Raw genomic sequence first — 21,041 nt, 5'->3', positions numbered from 1 at the left:
AAGGTTAAACATGTTTACACATAAACTTTGAAAAGTACAGTAGTATTCCCTAAATTAATTCTTTCTATTCAAATGTAAACATCACAATACAGAACACACGGATGTGGATGTTCCACTGTTTCAGCACCATAATGTACATAAAGCGTGATATTGGTTGTGATCCTTTGTAAAACCATAAAACCACAGACATGTTGACAGAGATGAGCAGTTAAAGTGATTGTTGTTATAAAGTGACATTGCCATTTATTATTACCATTTTCATCATCATTATCGTTATCATGCTACAGTTTCTTAGACAGTACTTGTGACTCCACACACAGATATGTTAACAGCTGGAAACAAGGCTTGCAGGTTCCACAGATTTCCCTTGACCAGTCTCATCAGTCATTTTGAGTGCAGAGAGACTTCTGTGCTTCTGAATGATTGGGCTAATCTGCTCTTTATTCTGTCATCCTTGTGAATACAGACAACAAATTAGATTTACTGCGAGGCTCTCCAGTGTCGTTAGAGCTATCGCTAGCTGTTGGGTCCTGTTTCCTTTGTCTGCCTGTTTTAATTACATGCAGAGTAGGGATATGCATCTCCATCACTGAGGCGATGCGATGCGGATCTCGATATGTTGCCAACGATACATTAACGATACATTTGAAACACCAGGCGATACGATTCACCCCTGTTGCGATACAGCTCGATAGGATTCAGCATCATGCGATTCGGGGCGATACGATGTGATGCAAAAATAATGATTTACTAGCGGTAGACATTAAGGGTAAATAATGTCTACCGGGCCCGGAGCATTCGTCCACAAAAACAAAAAATCGACTAATAATGAAGAAAATTAACACATTTGTTGCAATAGTAATGTATGAAAAGTAATAATAATGTAGTAATAGTAATGTAGGCCATTTAATGCGCACCAGTGAGCAGAAAGCAGTGGGTTCTATATGAACAATAAAGAATACAAATAACCTTTCACAAACAGGTATTTCATAACTGCTTACAGTGAGGAAGACATTTAAATTATTATTGGCCGTCACAGGCTGCTGTAAACTAAACACCACTCTTTCTGACAGAACACCTCACTTTAACTCATATGTCTAACTTTCAGGTTTCTCTTTTTAGCCGCAGACCCCATGTCGCCTCTTTATGTGCGTCGCTGAGTTCCTCGTACTACTTGTGTACTTTAAAGCGGCACGGAATCGTTTACCATTTGCGAGCGATTTTTCAAGTTGTCCGTCTTTCTTGAACAATCCGACGTGTTGCTAAACGTTTGATTTGTAGGTATTTTTCGGTGCGCTGTGTTTCTCTTTCACCTCGATGTCCATGTGTGTTGATAACTGAGACTCTCTGCCTCCGTAGTGCGAAGCAAAGATCAAAGATCGTCTCTGCTGAGTGCTGACAGGATGAGGGGATATTATATGAATGAATCGTTTTTTTTACCGATGCTAAAACGCTACAATCGATGCATCGCGAGTTCAACCCAAACTGTAGCCGATGTGCACTCTTTCAACCGGTGCACTTGCATCTTGAACGTTTATGCCGGTGCACCGATGCGAATCGGTGAATCTTAACATCCCTAATGCAGAGGTATTACAGCGCAGATCCTCGGGCACGTAGTGTACGCCCAGTGAGAGAGCAGAGTCAAGCTGACATTAGTCAAGCTGACATGTCCTCCCAGCTCGGAGGTTAATTCCCAAAACGGCAGGCAGTGTCTCTGTGTTGACACCCACTGCTCTCCTCCGCGGCTCTGAGGGAGGTTATCGCAGTGGTACCCTGGTGCCTGCCTGCACGCTGAACTCGACTAATGGAGATGCAGCAAGTCCTCACTTCCAATGAGGTGATGACAAACTCCCAGATCATTCATGAAAGGGAAATTCTCACACACATCACACATTGTCAGATTTTGAGCTGGAGATAGTGAAAAGTATAAATGGCGCTTTCCCGAGGCATGCTAGCAAAAAGAGAATCTCACAATTGCAGCCAATGCAGTGGCACTTACAATGGTTTGACTGATTGCTAGCTAATGTAATAATTACATTGTAATCCCTGTAATGATGCTGGATGGTGTCCTTTTTGTTGTTCTGTTGCTTTATGTGTGTATGTTTCATGTGGAACCTACTTGAGCAGGTCTCTCTTGAAAAAGAGATCAATGATCTCAAGGGATACACCTAGGTAAATAAAGGCTTGACATGAATGTGCTTGCAGGATTATTTTGTTTAGTTTGTATCCTCAAGGTTGAATGCATATCAGATAAAACTGCTAAATGAAATGTCACATAAACAAATGAATGAAACATAATGCACATCCTAATAAGGTTGGCTCTTTACAGATAGAGAGAGAAACAGTGATGGTGATAGACTGATAACTTTTGAAAGAACATCCATAACATTCATCAGTTTGCAACTCATATATATCAATATTCCAATTACTTGTATATAGACTATTCTTGCACTATTTCTATTATATTCTATTTTATTTGTACTTTTTTACTTGTACTATTTTATTGTGTTGCACTATTTTATTGTGTTGCACTGTTGGAGGAGCCTGTGACCTAAGATTGTCATTGTCATAACTACACTGTAGCTACTGTATACAGTATGTACAAATGACGATAAAAGCCTTGAATCTTGATATTGTACACAATTTTACCGCAGAGCTAAAGTCATGGGGAGAACAATGGAGTATTGTGATGACAAATGGTATTGTATTGTAATAAATGCACACCGGGAATGTGTGTATACTAAGGCGTATACATGCTGCTAGTAACAAGAGAAGGCAGAGGAAGCTACGCATTGACCAAAAGAGTGGAGAGGTGGCAGGGGAGAGGAGGATGAGTCGGAGAGACTTACTTCTTGACGGGGATGCGCCCCTCAGGGTTCAGCTGCAGCTTCATCCGAGTGTATCTGCATTGGACAGAACACAAACCTTACACAACATGAAATCAGCAGTCTGTCTGTGTGAGTAATGGACATGCTCAAATGAACTTTTCTCTGAGTGTGTGCTTTCTTGGGATGCATTTCTGTATGTAATTGCCTGCCTATAAGGGATTATGCAAATGTGCAGTACATGCAGAATTGTGTCTCTATAATGCTGAGCATGCGGTTGATTGATGTGAAGAGTTCTTAGTGCACAGCATGAATATTTTTGCCATGTGTACACAACTTGTGGATAATCCCTGGAAGTCTTGCACAGAGCCATGCACCAGCAACACAGGCAGCGCAGCCCGGGCTATAAATAGCTGCGCTGCAACAGGAGCCATCATTCCAGGCTGGGCATTAAGTGGCTGCTGGCTAATAATTAATATCCATTACAGTGTCCAATTCACAGGGCCGGACCGGTGCCAAAGGCAAAGTCACAGATGACTGTAATGGTTAACGTGGCTAACATGGCATTTCTTCTCTAAAGTAAAGGGGGAAAAGGAAAATGTTTGCGTGTTGACCTGGGATGGCACTAAAGGTTCAGGATTAAGGAAAGATGGAGGGAGCAGCTAGGTGCTTCTCTTACAACTGCCTCTATTATTTATCAAGACGGAACAACAGATAACTGTCTCAGTTTTCGGTTTTACACACCACTTTCTCTTCTCTCTCTGTCTGCTTTCAGACTCCGTACTATCCCATTCCAGGTAATGCTGACAAATGAGATAATGAGCACCAGGGAACAGACGTGGAAAATGCCCAACCAATCGGCATACACAAGAGCAAGACAGACTTTTTAGATGTTTAGCCCCTCCATTTTATTTGTGTCTCTCTATTTCTGTATGTATTCAATTTGTGTTTTCTCCTTTTTAATAATCATACGTGTCTCTTTGTTTGTCTATGCAGATGTTTCATATCAGATTGTATCTATTTCTGTCTCATTGTATTCTTTTGCTGTCACTTTGTCTTTGTAGTCCTTTTGTGACTTTTTGTAGTCTTTTTGTGTTTTCTTTGTAGTTATTTTTGTGTCTTTGTAGTCTTTTGTGTCTCTTTGGTATTGTTACTGTCACATTGTTGTCTTTTTGGGTCTCTTGTACTTTGTCTATATTTCTTTGTTACCATGTTAAGTCTTTCCCTGGTTGGTAAGTGTCCTTTGATTGACATGTTGTAAAGGAAAGGCATGGGGGACCTGACACATGCCAAGTAGGCCTGTTCAGTAATCTAAAACTAACCAAGCATATACTGGTTATACATGTTATCCCATTGCAAAACATGCAATTCTAACACTAACCATGGTCCAAACTGAAATAATCCAGGTTTATTGTAGATCTCAATAGACCATCTTGAAGAAGTCAATCAAAAACACGTTGGGTTCCACTTGCTGGGAACATTACCCGTATATGCTGGCCTCTCAAAACATGTATCACAGCTTAAAGAGCTATCAAATAGAATCGACCACATGCAAAGGAACATCAGCGTGGCCTCATGCAGTAGTAATACGAAAGAGAATTGTCTTATTGGTAGGGAAGCAGAGCACGACAAATGCTGCTTCAAGCAAACCAGCGTGACTGTGAAACCCGCTCTATTCAATTGTATTCAGCAATCTCTGTATACTATGTGGTCGATGACCACTTTTATTGTCTCATAAGTCAATTACACTCCTCGGGGGTGAGAGTTAACGGGTTCTGTTTACTGATAAACATCAGACAGCTGGGAGTTGTCACCTAGCAGAGCCAGGCATACTCTCAATACAACGCAGCAGATTCATAGTTTAGCTTCACGACGTCACTCACTGCACACATGAATCAGCTGTGAACCATAGATCAATGTGTGTGTGTGTGTGTGTGTGTGTGTGTGTGTGTGTGTGTGTGTGTGTGTGTGTGTTCCAATCTGATCAATAGTGTGGTGCTGTTAGCCGTAAGACACCATTATTACTCAGGATATGAGGTTGTTCGAGGGCGATTGACGATAACTGTCTCCCCAGACTAAGAGCCAACGATGAGGTCTTGGGCTGATCTATGCAACCAGCTTTACCCAACACAATGGTGACTCCTTCTTAACATTTCGACCCCACCTTAATTTCAGGTCAACAATTCTCTTGTTGAAGGATCTACCGAGACGTCATTGTCAAAAATGCAACAGGAATATAGGCTACCATATAAATGCACGCACTTACATGCTGCCACACATATAAGCACTGAGAGGCACATAAGCCGCCGGAGACGCACAGAGTCGGGTTCATGAACCGAAACATATTTCCAGCTGTTTTATTTATCCTCCTTCTTCCTTCCTGTCTGTTTTCTCTCTGCAACGATGTGAGGTGAAATGACCTTGACAAACTCAAACCCTCGGTGTGTGTGTGTGTGTGTGTGTGTGTGTGTGTGTGTGTGTGTGTGTGTGTGTGTGTGTGTGTGTGTGTGTGTGTGTGTGTGTGTGTGTGTGTGTGTGTGTGTGTGTGTGTGTGTGTGTGTGTGTGTGTGTGTGTGTGTGTGTGGTACAGCCCCACATGCACCTCAGTGTATGCATAAAGCTTCCTGTGTGTTTGCTTCTGGATTTTATAGGGCGGTTATGTGAACGCAAGAAACATCTTTTTGCATGCATTTCAAAGTAAACACTTATTGTGTATAGTGTGGGAGCACGTGTCTTGAATAACAGTCAGTCATATGTTTTATTTTACATAAGAGGCCTCATTTGCTTTCTCCTGCTCTTTCTGTTGATGTAAAACACAGTACATACCTGGTGTGGCGCTTGGGTTTCCAGCAGACCTGATTTTCATATTCATCTTGGAGATTTAAATGTTTTGTATGACTGCTTGGTGTGTTTGTGTGTGTGTCGTTTGCATGTTTGTGTGGATGACATACACTTTCTCAAGGCAGTCCTCCCTGGACATATTCTGTACAAAGAGGTTGGATGCCAGGTTGAACAGCTCTTCCGCCCATTCCTGAGGTGAATAACACATACGGATACAGAGTCAGGCACAAACCATAGTGCTGAGGGCTGAAACCCTGGAAGTCTGACTGTATACAAGGCTATAAGAACATGTCCTTACTTCTCACTTGATATTTCACCTCAGTTAAGATTTGCCTAATGCGTTTATGGTCTCAATCATTTGTTTAAAGTGTTCTCCAATACAGGATGATGGTTCATTTTGTAAATCATGATCCTTTTTACAAGCAAATAGACAATAAAGCGTAGCTGCATTGTGATTGACAAGCGGGCTTGTAGCAATGTGTTTCACCAACCAATGGGTGAAGTGTCACGCTGACTGCTTTAACTTATTTGATATGATATGGTCAAAATGAATACAAACAGGGGAATATGCTGTTAGTGTTTGTTTAAATTCCGAAAATAAACTTAATATACATTTTTTAATTTACTGAGGGATCTCAACCCTGAAGATAAACTCCATGTAGATAACCCAACAGAGAAATGGTTCCATTATTAAAAAACCTGAAAACTGAAAGTAAATAATGTTGTTTAATGCAGTATATCCTAAACATTGATCCCACATACAGTAATGGGACAGTTATCATTATTTTATCGTTGTTTTTTATTTACCTTGGCCGTATCCTCCGTGAAGGCCATGAAGTTCAGGTAGGTGATGTTGACCATGTCAGGGCCGCTCACCACCGTCAGCATCCTGTTCTCCATCTTCCCCGCCAGTGTGCTGACATCCAGTAGCTCACGCAGCTTGGCTTCCTGAACAATGACACACAAATGATACAACAAATGAGTCATGGCTTTTACAGAATGGAGTAAACTAATCAAAGGCATCAAGTGGAAGGTGCATTTACTTTTCTAAATCTTTCCCAGTCATGTCATGCCAGCTTCTAACCACAGCTTCATACACACTGAAATCCACCTCAAGTGGACTACAGTTGAACCAAATCTATATCTAAAGCCAAGCAGCACAAACAAAACCTCCATCGATTGAAAGGAAATGAAATTAAACAGGCCACAGGTGGAACAAAATACAAGGTATACCTTTTCCAAAGAAGTGAGAGACAGAACTACTCTGTGTCACGGTTTAATAAAACAAAAATTGCCCCTCCAAAAGCACTGAACTGAAACAAGACCTTTCAGTATTTGGGAGTTTGCACCATGTCTTGGCAGCTGATTTATGTGACTAATGAGAGGTCAGTTGTGAGAGGCGGAGGGTGTGGGGAGCGAGGTGAGACACCGCAGCCCCAGTAGATCTCAAAGTGACTCTCATATCACAGGCAAACAAGGTGGGTTAAGCAGAGCTATGATGTGGCACATTTCAAGTGTAAACTAATTAAAAGGAGCTGAAAGTATTGAACTGATATTGAAAGAATGACACTGGTGAACTTGCCGGTACCATGTGTAGAGGTATAATGTTTTAAAGCAGCATTTATTAGACGCTTTCATGTTTTTGCAAGGGCTAGTAATAACGCTTTTACATAGGGACTAACATTCAACCAGAATCATACCGAGGCAGATGCTCAAGAAAACTAACATTCACAAACATTCATAAACAATTGGCCATGGCATTGGGATGAATTTAGGTTAAAGTATCTTGCCCAAGAACACATGGGCCCAATTCCAATACACCCCTACACCCTAGCCCTACCCCTCCATTTGCACGTTTGCACGGAGGGTCCGCTACATTAAGTGCTGTTCCAAGGGTTAGTCTGCATTGGTGCTGACTTCACCTGCTGCCCTACCTGACCGGACTCAAGAGATTAACAAAAAGCTTAACAATTAAAGATGTTTGGAGTTTTATTTGAGTTATTAATTTTAATTTGTTGTCCAAGAGATGCTGATTTGAAAGCGTTGTTACATACAGTTACGGGAGAGAGGGGGAGTGACGCTGTATTTACACCCTCCATCTGACAGGAGGGAGCCTCGTTTAGCTGCGAGTGTCACTCCGTCACGGAGGGGTAGGGTGTAGGGCGTGGTTTGGAATTGGGCCATGGACATGTTGACTGCCTGCGCTGGATATTGAACTACAAACCTTCCTATTGGTGGACCATCAATCTGCCGCTCGTATGATATTCTTTACTATCAACGACCCCATGATAACTCTCCAAATTCAGAGTGCTTAATGGTATTCAAACGTTGATAACCCTAACCCTATCCCTTGTTTCAGGGCTTAACAAAACCTCCTCTTGTTTATCTTACTTTCAATCAGACAGTGGAAGACGGTAAGAGCAGCAGCCAATGCACAGCACGGCCTCGTGACCAAGAATAATCTCTATTCACTTAGCTGAAGAGATCCCATGAGGACGCTGTATTTGTTCAGATACATTTTTTGTTAAATGCTTCCGCAAATAGTACTAATTCATGAATTCATCTCAACCTCGAGCGCTGCAATTTTCAGATGTAATACAACTTTAATTCCCTGCGACCTCCATCATCCAGCAAACAGCAGCAGGTTAAATGAGCCTGTTGAAAAACGTCTGTTGTCTGTTGGAACACAACATTGGGTGCTGGCAACAGTTCAGTACTCACAGAGAACACTCTGAAGGATTTGTATTCCGCAGAGGCAACTGTCTGAGAAAAGCTAAATACACATTGAAGCAGCTCATCTTTAGTGTGAATCATATACAAAACAACACAACAATGCCTCTGAGGTACAAGAGAGGAATAGCAATGATCTTTGTCTCTCTTTCGCGGCACAGTGCACAAGCTACAAAATGGAGGCTCTGGCTTAATTAACACGACAAAAAAGCTCTGTAAAGGATTTTGCAGTGAAAGCAAATGAGCTCCCACACATTTAACCAATCAAAGAGTATTGTGTCACGCTGATAAATGTCCTCTACACGTCCCCCAATCAAATTGTGCGGCTCAGTGGCACCCATTATTATCATGCTGAACTTTTCTGACGTAATACATTTTCTTTATTTAAGAAAGTCTCCCCTCAAACTTTGTCTGACTGCATCTCATAGAATAATTGTTGGTTGTATATGGCTGCATGGAGAGCTACATTACTGCACACTCTAAACAAGTCTACTACTCTGAAAGACGTTTAATAAATGTTCTTCACTTTTAATGTGTCTGTGTTTATCATGTCTTACTTAATTTAAACCAATGTTTAGACTTATGAAGTTATTGTTTTTGGGACCTTTTAGAAGTTAGGGTTGGAAACATTTGGTAAGGTTGGGTTGATTCTCTATAATACATGAAGTCTCTCCAATTGTATACATTTGTCAAATCAATATTGGATTACTTCAATTGAATTAGCTCAAAAAACTGTTTCCGAGTGTTTTCTGATTAGCAGACATTTAGAGTTACATGACTCCATCCATGACCACCAATCAACGGAAGACAACATGCCGATTTAAACTTGCATCCATCACTGTCCACTTATGAAATCTGAAAGCCACCAGCCCCATCAATCAAAGCATAAAAAGCCACTTTCAATTTCCTAAAACACACAATGCAATGCAACCCTTTGAGGGATGCTTTGGCAGACTGCCACAGATCAAAGGCCTCTGAGAACAGTGGAGACGACAGTAAGATGCATATTTCATCTTTGACAGCGCTTGAATGTCAATACAATTTGATATTGTTTTGACGCTACTTGTAGCCATTAGCCCGACATGCAGCTCATCTCCTTGTACGTCGCAGTCAGCAGAGGACTGATCTGGGAGCTGCAGGCACTCACAGCACATCAACTGGAGATTCATCAGCAGTTATGTTGGGGAAGGTCTCAGTGGGAGAAAAACGAGCTGATGTCGGGGGAAGGAGGGGGGGGGCGTAGGAGGAGGACGAAAGGAGGGAAAATGAAGAGAAAGAGGGACAAAGCCAAGAGGAGAGAAGAACGGATGAGGGGGCCCAGCCATGTGAGTGAAATGTAATTTGTGCTGGTGCATTGTGGGAGCCATTGGAGGCATGCCTGGGGACCCTGTCACCACAAAGGTGGAAGATTTACAGCCAAACAGGCTATGGGTGGGGGTTGGATGAAGCAAGAGGATACTTCACAGTCTTTGACCACTGATGTGTGTATGCGTGTGAATATGTGTGTGTTTATTCAGGCATACATGGTGCATGTTAGCAGATGCGGTGCCAGCTCTTCTCAGTCACTTACGTAACGTCCACACGGTTCCGTTGCATGCTTCAACGGAGACACTTCCCATTCCCTTTGAATGGGGTGAACTGCATTGTGGTTCCGTCGCGTCGCTTTGCCTCTGTTGCTCGCTTCGAAGGTTGAGAAAAGTTCAACTTCCGACGGAAGCGCCAGCCAATCAAACGCGACAGAACCGTGTGGATGTACCATTAGTATTCAGGTGGAGTGGCAGCCTGAGGAAATAACAACACTTCCTCTTCCTGCCTTAGTTTGTCACAAGGCCCTAACTGTCACCAGCCATGCATTAAACCGTGTCACACTCGCGCCGGGGGAATAGATCTACATCGGCAGAGGGAAGCCAACCTCACCTCAAGTCATTAAACCTGCAGCATGGCACCTGTCCAAACACACACACTAACATAAAGTAGAGCACACATGCATTCAACTCCAGTTGTAATACATCCAGACACACGAATGCACACACTTTCAACTCATGATATTAGAGAATTGATCATCTCTGCATCATATTTATCGTTATCATTGAAACATATATTAAATGATTATGGTTTTATCTTTTCAAGAGGATCTGTACCAAAGATATGTGTTGCTTAGTCTGTAGAATTTGATTTGTAGGCCGAGATATCCCTGCAACATCATATCAAAGGAAATGTCGATATGAATGATTGATGATGGCCTATCCACCTCCACATGCCACTCAATACTTGCCTTCAATGTGTGAAGTGCGCCACAGATGTGATGCCAAATGTTAAAAACTTAAGTCAGCCCCGCAGAGATTCACTTCAGAATGATGCTTGAGGAACAGATGCGCTTGTGGGGCAATATTATTATTTTTTTTTTTTTGAAGTGTTTGCCGTAAAGAAAAAATGCCGGGGCTGTTTGAAATAATTGATTAGACGTCGAGGATAGCTGCTTTAAACAGTGCCTTGTTCAAAGAAGGTGCTGCTGGTGTACACATTGATCTGACAGTATCTTCAGAGCTACTTCATGTACCAACTCTCACTATACATAAACTTCACAAAGCAAAGAAATTGCCATTTTGCTTGGCATCTTAAGGATGAGTGCACTTTATGTGACCCTGCCAGGCTGCAGACTTTGCATCACTTCAGACTACATTTTTGAAGCATCTGCACTTGTGAAATGAAAGGACGTTTAGGAAGCAGGGAGCTTAAGACTTGACGTCAGGGGTTTACGATGTTGGCGGACAGAAATAATAAATATTACATTATTTATAGAAGCTGCATGTTGCATTGGGAAGCTGGTGTAAACAGATCATCATCTGCTGTGTTTCACCTCATGTGACCTCGCACCTTGTACACACCTCATGAATTGCTAATCCCCTCATCAAACAAAATACCCAATTATGGCTTCATCGACCCCAGAGTTCAGATACACATGACTTCTCCTGCGCCTAAGGGCTTTAAAGTCATACAGACTGTATATCTGTATTCAGAGGATTCTAACCGTATGAAGCTGTGTCAGTGCAGAGCAGAGCTGCAGGTTCCAAGCAGGCGCTCTCCTGCTGCTGCCTCGCCTTACTAACCAACAGAGCGGCAAGACGCTGCGGGTGGAGGCAGTGAAGAGCCTCTGCATTCGGAAAGAAACGATGGGATATCAAGCCGGGGGTTATGTGCAGATTCTGCCACACAAATACTGTGCAGACGCTCATTTTTACGTACCAATATGTGGGAATGGATGTGAAGTGGTGGCTGGATGATGATCACCCTTAAGTCAATTACCTTGAAGACATTTCGATGTCATCGGAAGTGCCTGTTCAAGTGCTTTGTGTGTGTCCAAACCGAGTGTGCATGCATTTAGATTGGTTTAACATTCCGGTTGATCTGCCAGTATGAGTCAGAGTCTACAGAGGTTTTCATCCACAGCAAAGCTAATCCTAAAACATCTCCCTCTCCTGAAGTCATTTATTTAAGAGGGTCACGCCGCATCTGCAGAGCATGTTTAAAACATTAGCCACATCATAACTTACACGGACAGAAAGCGTCAAGACATTGATCCCATTAGAAGAAAGAGCCCCGTCTTGCTCGCTACGCTAAAGCTGCTTCCTGCACATGTCCTTCCTTATCACGTACACACACTGACATGCAGTCGCACACATGAAGACATCACATTCTTTAAGCATACAGATATCTTACAGTTCACTCCAAGTAAACACATACTGTAAAAGGTAATGTATTGCAAATGTAAATGTTGTGATGTATGTGCTGCATGTACCCTTACAGCTAAATGTTCAAAATGTCAGCACAGAGTGACCTTATGCATTGCATTAGATTTTCTTTTTCTTTCAAAAAACAAAGGTCAATAAGCTGGTAAATAATGGAAGCCATAAAAAAAACGCCACACACAACACCTCCTTAAAAGCCACAAAGAACACCTTCAAAGTGAGGAACTACTGTATGGAGCATTTGTGTTACAAGGGAAATCTTGTATTTCAGCTTTAAAGCTTTCCTGCTGATCAAACGGCGCGTTTGATTCAGCTTCAATAGAGCAGCCTTTCATATGAAGATGGCAGAGTGTCTGCTCCATCACAGCTCTGCAGTTTCATATTCTTAAACTGCCTCAGCTGCTTGGGGTGAAACTCGGCCACCATAGGGTGCAGCGCGTACGCACTGAGAACAAGCTGAAGATAAACCGCATTGTAAACATGATCAGAGAGCGGGAACAGGAGATGGAAGGGGCGAGGTAATCAGAGAGGGATCAGGAAGGAGTCTTTGATCCCCCACCGCTCCTTCCTACTCCCATCCCCTCATCTCTGAGGCTCTCAGTCACTGGTTCTTTTTATTATTCTCCCACATGATCATAATTCATTTGAGCACTCAAGTGTCAGAGGATGCAGCCTGCCACAGTTTCATGAGGCACAGAATTGCCAACAAGGCCAGGAGTAAAAGGTCAGCGCTTCATCAGTCAGCTGTCAGGTTGTGCATCACTGGCTATGGAACCAAACCCAGTGTGCACGCATTCGTGTGTGTGTGAAGTCCCGAAGTCGGAAGCCAACGAAGAACCTTCTCCAGAGTGGGAAACGGGTTCGCCACTGGTCGAATGTGCCAAAATGATGATAATTTGACTAAATGTACTAAACAGTAACGCAAACGACCGAATTCGTCCTCGTGTGGCCGCAGCCTAAGCCATCTGGCTCTGTTGCCTGTAATGCAGCTGGGTTGGCTACTGTGCATCAATGAGGCGTCAGCAAACACAGGTCAAGGATGCATATCAATGGCAGGAAAACGGATAATAATATCAACTCCAAACTAGGGCTGCACGAACTGGAAAACATAACAATAGTGTGATTTTTTTAAGAGGAGAAATCTATTTGTAATTTTTACACACCTTCTCAGCACAACGATTTTAATGTTGTTTAAAAAAAACACAATTAATTCTGCAGCCCTACTCTAAACCCTCCTCGTTTCATGTGTTTGATCCAGGGGTTTAATGGTCAAGAAGTGATAGAACTGATTCGAGCAAAGCTTCAGATCATCATTAGCTCTCCACTGGAAACAGGTTGACGATGCGTCGTTGGCACTCATGCGTCACATTGAGGTTGAGAAAAAGCGTGGGAGGAGGTTGGAAAGCTCATAGGACTTAACAACCCCTTTATGGAGCCTTTCCACAGGGGCATCTCATTAACCCCGAAAGCAGTGAGACTTGAAGCGAGAGATGGCGGGGTTTGACAGAGGGGAGATGGAGAGCACATATCAGACCGTTTCCAAAAGGCCAGCCCATCAGCCATAACGTGTGCTGACAGGTACCCAATTCCATGTCTTGGGGAACATTCACACCCAATGCTAATCATGTAAGGAAGCACAGTGGAACTTAGCACTACAAATCTTCGTTGAAAGTTAAAAAAATAGATTTTATTAGCTTTATTTCTCATTTTACCATAACGGGCCGCGTACACTTATTACAGGAATTCATTCTACCGATCAGACTTAAATTGTACTGCACAGCTAGACTTCTGCCAGAATGTCATGACGCCTGCTGGGCGGCTGGACTCCAGGCAACCATTTAGAAAAAGAAATGTAGGAAGTTGAGGTATCTTCATGAAGCTTTTATAAATTCATAATTCTACTCCTAAATCCACTCAGTGAAACTCAAATAATATATTGGAGTAGAAATCATTTTCACAGAAATCTGCGGATATTCTAAGCAGAGTATTTATTTAAAAATTGCAACGATTCTTGGGTTGAAAATGCTAAAAACATCCAGCTGCAGAAGATTACATTTAGATGAAGTTTGAAAAGCACCTGCACGTTGTTTTTTTACAGTGTTTAGAGTTAAATAAAACTGCAGATGTCAGACAGAAGTTGACAGCTATAACTTCAAATGGTTCAAACTCCCACCTGAGTCTGCCATACCCTCATATGAAAACTCTTGATGTTGTATTTGGGCTGCAGGGGCATCGTGGAGAAACACATTCTTCTTTAGAGAACAAATAAATTATGGAATGTAACTGTCATCCGACAAACACTTGGAATCAGCCCAAGGAACTTTCCCCGCCTCAATAACACCTCTGCTGGAGGTGTGTGTATTGTGTCTGCTTTTGTGTGCACATCCTAAAGAAAATATCTCATCTATTACCACAACATAATTGCGCTTCATAATTGCTGTAATACCATTTCCTACCACTTCCTTCTTCAAAGAACATCTGATAATTCAGGGTGCTAAACTCTACATCCGATCCTTTTCAAACCAAAAGATGAAATGATTTGCTATCGACTGCACATGATGACCGCAGAGCTTTTAAGAGAACAATGGTTCAGAAACGGGGAGGAAATTAGAACATTTCTGAGCAATCTGCTCTGCTGTGGCACCAATGTAACATGAGAAGCACAGAGTAGTGACCACCTCAGTTACATTATTGGGCTTCAAACATTACAGCTCAAATAATGGTTTACAGTAAAGGACACATTTAGTACATTTTCACTACAGAAGTGCAAAATGCAGATGCAGACGGACAATACATCTTATATTTCATTTACAAATATGATGTCAAACTAAACCAAATGGTGGTGGAAAACATCCATCCACAAACTTTGAATAAAGCTCTTACTGTACAGAATGTAAATGGTTATTACAGCGCCTCTGAGCATCCGTGTGCCACCAAATCCCATTTTGACTTTATCTGTTTAAAGATACAAGGAATGTTCAAGGACTTCTCATATTTTCAATTGGATAAATAAAGGAACGCTGTCTTTTTGTATATAGGTCTTTACATAAAGTATGAAGATTTTTAAATATGCAGAAAATAAGTAGAACTGCCTATTTTAAATGTTTTATTTATTTTACATAAACAAAGAAACGCTGACGTTAATGGGGTCTTCCTTGGCACATGTTACACCCTTTCCCCATGTTTCATTCATTCGGGCCAGTTTTTCTATGATCCTGACAAACAAACAAACAAACAAACAAACAAACAAACAAACAAACACCTTATCGTTGAAAGAAGGGTAACACACTACGTCAACAGACAATCATTTCCCAACTATATTAATAAGATATATAATAAAAAAATATTCAAAATGGTGTATCTTAATTGATCGTATAACTCATGCATAAAACACTACTTGTTGATTATGGGGAAAAATGGTGTGCTTACATTTGTGTCGTTGGCCCACACTTAAAACGTAAAATATGGTCTTGGAGATAAATGTGTTGTTGTTTAGTGTTCAAGCCGTCTGTTCTGTACACACAAAAAGCGGGAAGCCATAAAGCAAGTAGATGTTTTTCACTCAATATCTGTCACTATAAACACTAAAGAAAGACTTCATTGTGAAAAGGTTCTTCAACAGCTGTTTGAGTCTTTACGCGCACATTCTAAGCAACCCACTCCCAACAACACCTTGACGAGACTCCGGAGAATACAAGATTATACTGCCATTAATGGCCCGAAGCAGACTTTTGTAGCAGATGCCGGGGTAACACGGGGAACAAGAGACCTGCAGGGAAGCACACAGCCAGCATGGATTAAGAGGGAACATAAAAGCTCGGAGGGTAGGACATAAGGATAATTATACAGAGGAGACTAGCCATAGTCCCTTTGCACTTCACATCCTGGGAACATAACCTGCATTACAATCTGTTACAAGTGCACATATTCTGTAAATGCAATGGAAAATGAGGTCCTGAAATTTACATGTGTTCATACATTGGCGTGTGAGCACTCATGGGTACTTGTGAGCCTCTAAGAGCAGGCTGGTGTCTGAGGGAGAGATGTTAGAAGGAGATGGAAGAAAAGAGTCAACGGGAGGATTCACGCTGAGTGTGACTCATTGTGAAGGAAAGAAGGAGAGACAGAGGGGTCAAGGGGCAGGTTTGATGAGGTGGAAGCAGTCTATTTGGCATGCACTCTTCCTCTCCCTGGCTGAGCTCACATCGGGCAGACAGGAAGGCAGAGGCACAGACAGGAGGGAGCTCACCTCGGGAACACCGCATGAACCGCTGCGAATCACCAGCTCAACACTTCTCATTAGAGGGGGCAACACTGGGAAAGTTAGTGGGACACAAGTCCAACAGCTGAGCATGGCGACTCAAACACACAGCTCACTTGGACAACTTCTTTAGAAAAGCGTGTGGTATGACAAGTCTGACAGAGAGGAGCATTTTAATTATAGGGAAATGTCAAAAAGAGAATAAAAGGCTGATTTTGGAGAGCTTTTGAGTTCTGGCATCTCAGAAAAATGTCAATTTGCTAAATTACTAAAATAGAAATGGAAGTAACATATTGGTCAAATTATCTGCTTATAGGTTCAACATTTAATGAATGGTGCGACGTTAAGATAGTGATTGTGTTTATATAGCGATATTTATAAAGTGCCTATCTAGTGTTTCAAATCACTCAAGCTTTACATGGCAACAATAACCCATCATAACAAAACCATTTACAAGGTGAATTATCACCTACTTAAAATGCTAATTTACACAGCATTAGCAGGAGCCATTTGGGGTTCAGTATATTGAGTTATGACTAAACGTTAAGGCGTTAAGTAGACAACCCCCTCTACCACAGCCAACCAAAACATTATTCAATACATTACTTTAAATGTAAAAATAAGGCGGGTTGAACTACCAATAAAATGCTCCTTTGGTACCATTTCATTCAAAGTAAGTGGTCAACGTTTTAAAAATTGGCAGGAGTTTATAAAGTTGCTTTCTTTTGTTCTCCTTGTTACTTAAATGTACTTCTTCCATCTCAGCATGCACCAGGTATTCTGGTCATTACTCCCACCCACACACATCCATTTCTGAGGTGGATGAACCACATTAAAGCTGTCCATCAAATGGCAGTCTTTCAGGGGGGGCACTAAAAACAGCTCCTGGGCAATGGAAACTGGCAGGTTCATAAGTACAGTAATTATCCTGCAGCTCTATTTCAGTGCAGGCAGACTTCTGAAGATGCAGAGAAAATACTGACTGTATTCAGAACATACACATGTACATGCGTATGTACATGTGTACCTTGAAGCGGCACAGGTATGTGCAGTGGCATTTAGGAAGGCACAGATATTTGAACACCCACACAAAGACTAACAGACACAGCGAGTGCAAAACTAGAAAAAGAACAGCAACATTCAAGAGATTCGAAGTGTCCATGTCTTTGAAGCTGTATTTCCACCTGCTGTGTTCTCAAAGTGAGCCTGAACTGTTCATTCCCTTTGGATGGGGATACTAAGAGTGGATCGATAATAAAGAATGATTACATCCGCCAGGGAGGTCATGTTTTCACTTCGGTTTGGCTGTTAGCAAGATGACAGGAAATCTACAGGCCTGATCTTTATGAAACATAGTAGAAGCATGTCCGAAATATCATACACAACTTCTCACAGCAATGTCACAAACATGACAAAGCTCCAAAATACAAGTTTGGACACATAAGCCCATTCATTAAGTGCTCTATTATATTAATATATGTTTTTATTCATATTTCACCTTCCGGTCTTCTTTCAAAATCAACATTGTTTCCTCAAATCAGGCTGTTTGTTTGAAAGAGAGGGCCGTTTCCAGCCTTCAGTCCTCACTCTGGCACCCTCCAAGAGCCAGGGAGAGAGACCCATGGAGAGAGGCCCCGCAGGGGGAATGTCCACAAAGGGGTCCAGGAGTAAATAATTTATACGAGTCCCTATTGGCACAGTGCTGGCTTCAGGCTGTGGATGCTCTGCCACTGCTGTAAGGCGGCAGAATATGTCCTCTCCCTCTAGCTGTTTCCTCTTTTACTTACACCCCCTTCCTTCTGCCTTTCCAGAATGTTTTGTTTTGTTTTCTACCCTCTTTGCGGCATAGAGGACACTAAACAGACTGCGGCCCCAATGACATCTTTAATAATTCTGACCAGAACTAATTTGGTTTATTGGGGACATTCCAGCAGGACAGAAAGGGTGGGGGGGTGGGGGGGTTAGGCTGTGTAGCATCAGAAGTAGTCGACATGCTGTGTGAAGTAATAGTGGAGCTGAAGAGAAGGGCCTGTGCTTCGTCTTTCCGCTGATGGAGACGTACACAGAGACCTGGCTTTATTCATCCCAGAGAGGTGACTATGTTGATTTAGGCTCATATGAATGACGCACAGGAGTGCTGCTTGCCATGGCCTACAATTCATGGGAAGTGCTCAGAGATAATGCTGAATAGTAGAGAGACATTGAATATAGGGCAGTGTTTCCCCTACCATTGTCTTGGAGGGGAGCTGCGCCCCGCCAACGGAGCCCCGCGCCCCCCCCTGAAATTGAAGGTGTTTAAAAAAAAAATATATATATATTTTTTTAAATATATAGCACCAAATTGCAACTAATCTATATCTACTGTCACATTGAACAAGTTCTATTTTATTAAATAAACTAAATGCTTTCATTTTGAGTTGTGAGTTTAGTGTTTTTGACCCTAGGAAACTGATGCATTAACAATAACAATAATCCACAGCTCCTCTCTCTGCTCCAGAGGATTTTAAAAAGATATATCCCAATACAATCAGAGCTCCAAGTCGAATTAAATCCTAAAGTGTCTTCACAAAATCTATGTTACACTCTTGAGACATTCTTGCCTGCCATTAAGAGGCATGACTCTAATAAATCTACAAGGGAAGAGAGTGAAACAGAATGAACCTAACTTCAAAGCTCATTATTTCCCTGTCAAATGACGGAGGAACTTTTTCATGAGACCATCGTATGCCAGCAAGGAGGTCAGAAGGGGCTTCAATCAGCAAGGCCTTCACAAAGAAAAAGACCTGAGAAAACAGTTGTTTAGCACCACGCTGTGGAGCCAGTTCAAACACGGTTCCTCCATGGAGAGCAACATTTACTATGAGACATAAATTCATGCATAATCAGCCCTAATTTGTCCGCCAAATCCCTCTGCAAACATTTGAGGCTCCTTAAGCATGGTGCAGTAATTATTGTGATGTATCCTCTTTGTGTAGTCATCATTTAGCCTGTTGCCTTCATTAGCTTGGTTGTGACACAGAGAGCCTGCTGTCCCGACATCCCATGACCATCTGCCGGGCCACGCCATGCCAGCCACCAACAAACCCGCCACCATCCACCCTCGCTGTGTGTTCCGCTGATCTGCCACCACAGGATTACTGACTGTTTAAACAAGCAGTTGGGTATTTAACAATATTTGAACAACATTTTAAAGCTATATATGCAGGAGCTAATGCACTGAGCTGAGTGAGATCAGGGGGACATCCCATTTCAAGATGCCACGGTGATAATGGCAATCATGATGGGAGAAATCAAAACCCCAGGCAGGGCTAGCGTCCATATCTGTTTGGCTTTGATTCTGTGTGACCGATCTCTGATAAAAGATGATTATCAGTCACACAGTTGTTCAGCAGACACCTATGGCACCTCAAAGCTTAATTAGCCTGTCTCGGTTTCTAATGGCGGTCCAGGAGATGTGTCTAGACCAGGGGTGGGGAACCTTTTTCCTCTCAAGGGCCATTTCAATTTTTACAATATCCTCAGAGGGCCGTACAAGTTATTGACCTCTGCTTAAAAAAACTAAAATCACAGCACATTCATTTCATTCTGTGCAAAGAAAAAGCAACCTCTTAATCCAGATATCTCACCATGACTCGCGTATGCATGCACGTGCAGGGTGTGGCGTGCTCCCCTGGGAAGATTTTTTTTTAAATGTTGAAGTTAAAAGCATCAATCTGGTGCACTTTGAGAGCAACATTAGGAGATCTATGGACACATCTCTCAACACCCAAACACAACTGTAATCAGATTTTCTTTTAATTTATGGATATTTGACAAATCACTCCCCTTTCAAACTGTATTCTTCTTTATTAATAACTGTCATATAGTATTTTATACCTGTTTACTTTATTCTCTTGTTTTTTTTATAACTATAATGATCATATAAAGATGTGCCTTTACCTCACTGGTTGTAGAAAAAGCTTCTTATATTCGTTAGCATAGCTAGCTAACCAGATGCTAATGATAACAACACAGTTATTGACTGTCTGATCAGTATGACAGATGAGCAGATCGCCACTGGGCTTTCAACTAAAGACACAGACACGCAGAAACTGCGGCATGTGTATGGACTTATCGGTACTGCAATTTCCGAAGTGCTGGAGTGGCGTTCTGGTGCTCTCCGTCAGAACTGCACCCCTGTCAGTCGAGACATATACCACGTGATGACACGTTAGGCTCGTGTTGTGTTCAAGGACCCTGACCTTGGCCAGGAAAAACAGGCACTCGCTTGTTTAATTTTTTTGCGGTCTAGATTTCTTTAATTTTTTTATTTTTTGCGTGTGTTTATAAATTACCTCGAGGGCCGTACCAAATTGTCTCGCGGGCCGTATACGGCCCGGAGGCCGGAGGTTCCCCACCCCTGGTCTAGACCAAAGGCCTGCCGTCTGTTAACAAGACACACAATCCAAATCAAAAGAGACTTTTGAATTGTAATCCGCTGCTAACAGTCCTTCAAAATGTTGGGATTTTTCTGTATTTTACAGAAAGAGATAGAAACATCAAATCAGCTCAGACCACAGTCACTGTCTGCTTCTTTTGTTCCTTGGACGTCATTTAAGGGTGGAAAGAAGATCGTAAAAAGTGTAGCCCTCCACC

General features: G+C 42.1%; 1 protein-coding gene across 5 annotated transcripts in view; it reads right to left on the bottom strand.

Annotated features, from left to right (window-relative positions):
* The window catches only part of plcb1l (phospholipase C beta 1-like), a 125,383-nt gene that overhangs the window by 48,481 nt on the left and 55,861 nt on the right, over positions 1 to 21,041 (bottom strand). For all 5 annotated transcript variants that reach the window (XM_034076223.1, XM_034076226.1, XM_034076225.1 and 2 more), the window contains exons 4-6: positions 6,474 to 6,614; positions 5,777 to 5,856; positions 2,850 to 2,903 (exon numbers count right to left, since the gene is read on the bottom strand). In XM_034076223.1, coding sequence (XP_033932114.1) covers positions 2,850 to 2,903; positions 5,777 to 5,856; positions 6,474 to 6,614 — 275 coding nt within the window. The remainder of the gene's footprint in view (positions 1 to 2,849; positions 2,904 to 5,776; positions 5,857 to 6,473; positions 6,615 to 21,041) is intronic.

The sequence above is a fragment of the Pseudochaenichthys georgianus genome, chromosome 24 (genome assembly GCF_902827115.2).
Source record: "Pseudochaenichthys georgianus chromosome 24, fPseGeo1.2, whole genome shotgun sequence".
In the NCBI taxonomy this organism is placed as follows: Eukaryota; Metazoa; Chordata; class Actinopteri; order Perciformes; family Channichthyidae; genus Pseudochaenichthys; species Pseudochaenichthys georgianus.
This window is presented reverse-complemented; position numbering and strand designations above follow the sequence as displayed.